The sequence below is a fragment of the Carassius carassius genome, chromosome 2 (genome assembly GCF_963082965.1).
Source record: "Carassius carassius chromosome 2, fCarCar2.1, whole genome shotgun sequence".
Taxonomy (NCBI): Eukaryota; Metazoa; Chordata; class Actinopteri; order Cypriniformes; family Cyprinidae; genus Carassius; species Carassius carassius.
In genome coordinates, this window is record NC_081756.1 from 28,277,681 (window position 1) to 28,286,372 (window position 8,692).

Consider the following 8,692-nt stretch of genomic DNA (forward strand, 5'->3'; position numbering starts at 1 on the left):
GATGTGTACTCTACAGTATAATAATGAAAGCACGGATTCTATTCTCAAGTGTAGTTCAAATATATTTAGACTTTTTGTAAGTAAAAGTCAAGTATACTTAAATTTTAAGTATATTTCTGAGAAGTACATAAAGCCCATTTCTGAGAAGTACATAAAAAGTAAACTAAAAGCATATTTTCCTATTTTTTAGTTTAAAAGTAGTATACTAATAGCATACTTGAATAAACGTCTTTTTCGTAAGGGTAGTTCAATAAGTAGCCTATATAGATCTCATTGGCCGTGATCCGGCATAATCACAGTGCTCTCCAGATCATAGACCAGCTATTTCACAATATACATAGCTATGCTAAATACAGTACTGTTTAACACTTTATGATTTGCACTTTACAAAACTGTCAGTGCATGCAGAAATATTACCTGCAGATTCTTAACAAGTGTAAATGTCTGAATGTATACCATAAACTGAATCAGATTGCCTGCTAAAAACGGTTAAAAAAAAAGAAGGTATTTAGTCATTTCCTGAGACTAAGAGGAAACACTCACTGAGGAAGTTATGTGTCAAGATTGACAAGCTGTGTTATAAGAACTACTCATCGACATAAAACATAGAGATCATTTTAATGCCAAAATGGAAGTTGATTTGTCCTTGTTGAAGTCCGCAAAAGGTCTACTGAGAATATCAGAAATGGTGAGACATCTCAAATTTAACAATGATAGTTTTGATATTTGTGATCCATTTTGGGAACCACTCGCAATCACTTAACTTATATAAATAGTACTTGCATAGGCTTAATATGTAGCTAAAAAGGGAAACAATGTAGGCCTGTTAACTAAAATCACATTACACTTTACATTTCAGTCAAGTAACATCTAGTCATCTTACTAAAAGTCCTTAAATAAACTTTTATTTTCATTTTCAGGTATGTGTTTTTGTGGCTTTTGTGTGTTATGCAGTGGCATCTAGGCCACCCTACATTGCAGCGACATGCATGGAATTTTTAATCACACTTGGTTTTCTTCTGCTCTACCTACTGAAACTCAACAAGATGTTCACTCTCTTCTTCTGGCCTCTTATTGTAAGCATAAATCTAGTGCACTTGATTGAATGAATGCAAATATTCTGCAGCATTGTTATTGCTCAGAGAACTTTGTATAACACAACCAATGCCTGCAACTGCAGCTTTGCAAACAGAACCATTAATGACCTTATGTTCTCACAGGATGTGTTCAACTCGTTCTTTGCAGCTGTACTGATGTGTATTCTTAGCCTGGTAGCAGTTTCCACATACACAGTGAAGGGCACTTTGAGCGGAGGGGTGAGAAACCGTACATCCTCCATTCAATGAACTCTCTCTTTATCTTTTTAAGCACTATGCAGGCTTTAAATCATTCATACTTTTTCAAACCTATATGTGAATACTCACTGTGAATGACCCAAACATTACGACGCAACATGTTTCAACAGATCGTGGGTTTTGTGGCTGCAGCCTTGTGGTCTTTGGATGGCTTTATCCTTTTCAAAAAAATCACATTCAACAAGCCAAGAACCAGCCCAGAGGCCCAAACAGGGAACAATTAAAGCTTTGCAGGACCAGCTGTCTCATTTTGTGAGCGGACCTATTTTGTAAAACCAAAATAAGATTGTAAAATACTTATATAGGTATAATGTATTTATTATTATTATTATTATTATTATTATTATTATTAATAAATAGAGTTGCCACTCTGTCCTGTGAACTTAAGTCTCCAGAACTGTCTCTGGGAATGCATGTTGCTTTAATACACATAAGTGTGCAAAATGATGAAACCTATCCACAAATATTCACCACTCAAAATAAATTCCTCCATTAATTGAGCATCATGTTGTTATTGTCTCAACATTAAGAAAATTGATGTTATGTTCTTGTTCTCAAAGTAAAAATGCACTTTGTCTGAAAGATTGTTGTTATCCAAAGTTACTAATTTAATGTATTTTACCAAAGCATGACAATTGTAGGCTATTCAAATGCATTCATGACTTATGCCTTACATTTGTTTTACATGGTAGACTTTTAAAACCATTCTGAAAGCGTTATCTGTTATTATGAACAGCACGTGACGCTAACTAAAGTTAAGAAGTTTCAAAAAAACAGTTTTGAAGGATTAAAAGGGGCTTGAAGTCTGACCCCGAACAGAGAATGAGATGAAATCTGTTCAGTCGTGCAGTTGTTGCACAGCAGACTCTCTCCGTCCTGTGATAGATCGCCCACATTCTCTGTTCACTGAGCTAGTAACAGTCTCCAGATTTCGGGAATGCAGATGTTGCTTTTTTGTGTGTGCTTCGTTTCCGCGCTGTCATTATTTCCGTTTCCACTCTGTGGAAAGTAATGCCGATCTGCGAATAGTAGCTGTCTCACAGCGCAGAGTGAGTTTGACTCGGAACAGGAATCATGGGGGACATCGAGACTCCGGAGAATAACCGATCACGACAGACCGTTATTCATTCTCTTCTCCCGAGTAAAGAATTCATCTCTTCCCGAAAAGGAATACTGCTGCTCGGTGAAGTGGTATGCTTTACTTCCATGATAGTGTATTCATTGTTTTGTGTTATGTTATATCTTCTAAATTGTATCTGCTGTAAGGATGTATTTTTTCCCCTGTGCTGTTGGCATCTAGATGCAGCCACAGAAGTACGACGTAACTTTGGATGATTTTAGTTTCTTTTTCTTATCGATCTGTTTTTCAATGGTTATCTCTTAATTATTATATTTTGTCCTGAAAGTTTCTGCATCTTTGTTGTATAAGTAAGAGTTGTTTTTTTTTCTTCTCTACAATATGGGCTTTAGGTCAAACTTTCAAACTTTCCTCATTCATCTGAAGGGGGAGGGTTTTTTCTTTTCTTTCTTTTCTTTTTTTTTAATCAAGGCAAGTAGTGGCTTTCTTATAGAGGTTACAAAACGTCCCTCATATTTTACACACACATACACACACACACACACTCATGTTTGTTTTCCTAGTGAGGACTTTCATAGACTTCTATTTTTTGTTATACTGACCTAACAGTATTTTCTATCCCCTCAACCTAAACCTACCCGACAGACTCTTCACATTTTAAGATAAACTTAATTTAGCATTTTTTATAATTTATTTCCCTTGTCAGGACCCAATTTAATTTATGTTATATATAAAAATAATGGCTATTTAAACTTCTCAGGCTGTAAAATTCAGGTTCATGTATAAGGCTTAGTGTGCTTGTATACAGGACATAAAAATTACAAAACTGTAGTGTCATTTTAATAAGCTATGTTCATATCTAGGACTAAAAAATTACTATAAAGTTTTAATTATTATCATTCTATGAGAACAGCGGCCCACACCACAACTTTATGATGTTGGAAGCACTTTTAGAACTTTTTTTTTTCCAGCTGCTAATCGATAAAAACATTTACAGCCAATAAGATTCAAATCAGCACTTGACTATTTGAAGCGGCAGAAGCCATAACAGTTGCATATGTTCTGTTAATAAACTGAACATCCTTTGGTAGCAGCTAATATAGTTAGTCTACCGTTCTTGGTGTGAATGGTCATTAGGAGTTCACCACGTGTGTTTGTGTGCATGTGTGTGGTCCTGTGTGAGCTGCCAGAGGTCTTTGACGTGGTATATTAGTATACTGTTCTGTTCAAGATGATGTTGCTTTCTGTTAAAGGGTAAGTTCACCTGAAAATGAAAATCCGTCTATCTTCTACTCACCCTCAAAGCATTCTTTCAGAATAATCCAATCTAAGTTATATTATAAATTGTCCTTGCTCTTCCTAGCCTTTCAATCGGGGTAATGCTTGGTACACACCAAAAGATAATCAGGCCGATTTCCCCCCTTCTGACAATCCTAGCTATGTCCCGATTATCTTGATGGTTCTACAATACGCAAATCGTAATTATTCAACATGTTTACAGTATTTCACAATTGCTAAAACACATTTCTTGAAACCTTCACCCATATTCTCAAAACTTTAAACACAAAACCCAGTCTTTAAACTACATTCACAAAACCCCTGACTCTTCTGGCAAAATCAAACACTTGCCTCAAAACCATTTGATCTGTGCTCAAAATCAAACACTGCTTTCAAAACATAAACACAGCCAGTCAAAATATAAACACTCATCAGCATTCATTAGACACTACATCAAAAAACTGACAACACAGCGTCCAGGGCATGTAGTTACAGAGAATTGTTTTTATTGCATATAGAAAATAATTTTGCCATAAATAAAAGTAAATAATTCACAACTCAGTACAGCAAATATATTGCATACTGTAAGTACTGCAAGTAATACAGTATAGAATTTCTGTATTTTCAGCATAAAAATAACGTAAGCCCAAAGAACAAAGATGGCCAATTATGTTCCAACCTCTCCTTCTCCTCTTCGCCAGATTGAACCCTGCTTCATCTACAAAAATATATTCATGGGGCCTTTCCATGGAATCCATTTCAAACACCCTCTATATATACAAGAGATAAATAAATAGTTTTGTAAGTGTTACAGACATACTTCTGCAAAAGTGTATGTACATATGTATATGCACTCCTGATTTACATACACTACAATATAGTGCAATTACAGAAACAGTATAGGACAATAACTGTACAGTAGGCTACAAACTGTAAGCATCAGTGCTGAAAGTGTACACTTACTTGCACATACTGATATCGTAGATCTATGACCCTTTCTGAATTGCGCTCAAAGGGTACTCTGTACACTTGCTTCATGCTTACCCTGTTGTGATGGAGGACACGGGAAATGGTAGAAAGGCTGACACTGTTGAAATCTTCAAAGTTTACATTGTCTTCTACAAGTCTTTGCTGTATTTCACGCAGTCGGATGGCATTGTTTTGATGGACCATATGAAAAATGAGAGCCTCTTGCTGTTGGGAGAACGAAGGAGTCCTTCCACCCTCATTTGGTAGTCTTGCAATTCTACAAAAGGGAAAATGCTCTTACAAATGTATACATACAGAAACAATAGTAATGGACATCACATTCATATGTAAATTGTATTCTAAATCTTTTTTTCTCTTTTCCTCACTCCCCTTTCTATTGACAAACTGATGTACTATATCAAATGTCAAATTAGAAAAACAATACATGTACCTGTTTTCTTCTCTGAATGTCCTGATTATGGTGACCACAGTTGTCCTTGTACTCTTCCTCCTTGTCCACCAACTCTTACACGAACTCTTCCTCCTCTTCCTCTCACATTGTTTCCATCCATTGTGGTATCAACACTCAACGTACCTGGGCCACCTGTACTGGCTTATATTCTAGACAACTGATTTGATCACATCATTAGAAACAAGTGTGAACAATTTTGAGTTGTTGTGTGTTAACGATGACAGTTGTGTTGTAGTTGTGTTTAACTTTTGCCACATGTATTTACCATTTTGCAACACAGTGCAAAATGTGTTTTAGTGAGTAAGAATGTGTTTATAGAGTTTTGCAAAAAGAGTGGATGAGATTTGCAAACAGTGTCTTAACTACCTGAACTTGTTTAAGATTTTGCCTACAAAGTGACTGATTCGACAAGTGGGTTTAGGCCACTGAGCATTGGGTTCAGAGAATGGGGTTAGTGTTTTAGCAATTGTGAAATACTGTAATATTCCATGCGTTTTTGTAAGATAAATATCCAGATTTCAAATGTAATAAACACTTTTTTTTCTAACATCTGCTGACTGTGGGATGCGGAAGACGTGCAGGCAGAAGATGGAAGACGTATGTGTCACGCGGGCCTCTGGGAAATGTAGGAGCAAGGAAAACCAGTCTCCTCTTGGCTTATTTCGAAATCCTCCGATGTTTTTCTTTACAAATCCTTGTTTTGTGCTTCTAATTTATGACCAGCGTTTTGTTTTGTTCTCTCTCTGCGCTCATCACTAACCACGCAGCGCTGACATACTACAACATCCACCTGCATGCAGCGGAAGTGAGAAAAAAAGTGTTTATTAGGTTTGAAATCTGGATTTTTATCTTACAAAAATTTACTATAAGGGGGACTTTATTCACCCCCCGCAGCCGTGTGAGGGACGTTTTATTACAGATGCGTTCACTTCATTTCACGTCTACTGAACTGTTGACAACAAACACCCACTTACCCCCACTGGAAAGCTTGGAAGAGCAAGAACAGTTTTTACTACAACTTTGGTTGGATTGTTCTGAAAATGAAAAAAGACACATACACCTAGGATGTATGAGTAGAAGATGGATGGACTTTCATTCTCGGGTGAACTAACCCTTTAAGGTAGACTGATCAGTCTCTTTTCAGACCTATCTTTATGCTGTCAAAACATTAATTTCTGCTTTATTGATTAACTGTGAGTTTTTCTCTTTAAAAGGTCTAGTGCACTCACCCTGTCACAAATGTTTAGCAATTAACAAAATGATAACAAACAATAATTAAATAAAATTGGATCCTCGTGCTTCCTGTCCCCTCAGGTGATGTCGTTCATCAGCTTTGTGTGCTTTGCTGCTTCAACAGCAGCTGCCTTCGTCACAGCTCCCCTGATAGCGTTCTTGGCTGCCCTCTTCTTGCTGTTTGCTTATTCTACAAAGTTCAATGAGAGATTTAAGGGCTTTTACTGGCCCCTCATGGTAAGTTTACACACCTACAAAATTACTGTTATGGAACTTAATAGAGCATTAGATTATAACATTCGTCCATGAGTACCAGTTCTGTCCTTTTTTCCTTCACCATGCCTGTTGTTTCTTGTTTCATCAAGGACTTCCTGCGCTGTGTCAGTGCATCCATCATCTTTTTCATCATCTCTATAATATCTGTGTCAAAATATGTGGATGGAGCCTCAAAAGCTGCTGGGGTAGGCTCACATCAGTTCAGTCTAATTCTCCTTTATCGGCACTATCAGTGACAGCACTGTTTTTTGATTTACAGTTATACAACATGTGACTTGTGTGGTGTTTGCACTGGTTTCATGTGTCTGTGTCGTGTTTCTCTTTCACTTCTTAGTTATTTGGCTTTATTACCACAATATTCTTCGCCCTGGACTTTTATTTCATCTTCAATGAACTGGCCAACTTCCTCAAGGGAGGTGATTCCAGTGAGGAACCACCAAACACACAAGGTATCAGTTATACTGGGTTCTTATTTACACTACCATTCAAAACTTTGGGGTCAGTATTTATTTTTATTTTTTTTAAATTTAAGAAGTTCATACTTTTTTTTTCAGTTAGCATGCATTAAATTGATCAAACATGACAGTAAAGAAATGTATATTGACAAAAAAAAAATATCATTTCAAATAAATGTTCTTTTAAACTTTCTGCTGGAGTCTACTTCACATGATATTTGTATGAAGCTTTACACATCGAACTAAAGCAGCAAAACTATTAGTGAGACTAGACATAGGAAGTGAAAGGTGATGTGGTTTCTTGGGAAGTGTGGTTTAGTCATCCACAGTGTAGCTTTTCTTCTAGTCGCTGTAAGTGACCAGACAAACTGAATTCCCGCAGTATCATTTAAAGGTGCTGTATGTAGGATTGACGCCGAGTGGTTGAACTAGGTATTGCAGTCCAAATTCAAAATATTGGAGAGGGTTTTTCTTCACCTGGCCCCTCCTCCTCAGACTTGATGCACACGCAGGTTGCCAGATTGATGACACTAACAGGAACGAGCGCACATGACGATGAATTAAATGAAATACGTTGTTTTTTTCACCAACTGGCAACCCTGGGTGCCGAAATACAATTGGGCAAACTGTCAGTGGGCGGGATTTACAAACCAAAACAGAGACCTAACAGCACATTTTCAAAGGAGATTAACTGACTGTAGCATTGTTTTTCAGATGAACAATTATGTTAACACGTTTCTTAAATATCTGAAAATATATTATGGTATTTTATGCTTTAGTAGAGTCCAAAACATACATACAGCACCTTTAAAAGCATGAAGTACCTCTATCTACAAGCAAACTGTCCTAGCAATTTTCATGCATAGTCACATGCATTAAACTTCCATGGAATACTATTTTTACTGGGAATCCCCCAATCTCATTTTTCCCTTTCCTGTTGTTATTCAGAGACTCTTTCTTCCGGAATAACACATTCTTCTTCCTCACAGATGATGACTCAGACTCTGACTCTGACTAAAGCTGTGATTGTGTCCAAAAACCAGGTGTGTGACCACTACAGTGCCTGATAACCAAAACAGACTTTAGTATAACTTTTTTATTGTTTTTTATTTTGGGTATGGTTTTTGTGACTAGAGTTAAGCAGTCTTTTTCAAATCACAAGCTAAAGCGTTTTCAACAATTTTTGGAAGCGTCCAGACAATCTAAGCCTCTCTCATTTGATTTCCCCAAAGCTGTGTTTTTTCTATTACTATATTTGGAAGCTGTGTGTGCGTGTGTATGTTTACTAACTAGAACTATTCTGAGGGAATATTTTCTCAAAATATGTTCTCTTAAATTGTCTTTTAAAAAAGATGCATGACTTGGTGATGAAGCCCTGTATTGGGAATAATAATTTTAATGTTTTGTAGCAACAAAGTAAGTTTACATCATGTATGGAATTAGCAGGTGGTTGGCTGGCCACAGTCACCTGTCTTATTTTCACAGGTCTACACATTGGTGTTAGTCTTGTAATGTTGAAGTAATACCAATGTCTTGCCAAAGTACTGCAAAAAATTGGCAGGATTTGTCTCATTAT

General features: G+C 36.7%; 2 protein-coding genes across 2 annotated transcripts; both read left to right on the forward strand.

Annotated features, from left to right (window-relative positions):
• The first annotated feature begins 527 nt into the window (after positions 1-527).
• LOC132097676 (chemokine-like factor) lies at positions 528-1,855 on the forward strand. Its single transcript, XM_059503548.1, has 4 exons — positions 528-688; positions 921-1,076; positions 1,221-1,316; positions 1,466-1,855. The coding sequence occupies exons 1-4, from the start codon at positions 629-631 to the stop codon at positions 1,577-1,579; spliced, it is 426 nt and encodes a 141-aa protein (XP_059359531.1). The 5' UTR covers positions 528-628; the 3' UTR covers positions 1,580-1,855.
• Positions 1,856-2,410: 555 nt separating this feature from the next.
• LOC132097685 (CKLF-like MARVEL transmembrane domain-containing protein 3) lies at positions 2,411-8,347 on the forward strand. Its single transcript, XM_059503560.1, has 5 exons — positions 2,411-2,546; positions 6,467-6,622; positions 6,751-6,846; positions 6,996-7,110; positions 8,106-8,347. Exons 1-5 carry the CDS (start codon positions 2,430-2,432, stop codon positions 8,132-8,134), a joined length of 513 nt encoding a protein of 170 aa, XP_059359543.1. The 5' UTR covers positions 2,411-2,429; the 3' UTR covers positions 8,135-8,347.
• The last annotated feature ends 345 nt before the right edge of the window (positions 8,348-8,692 follow it).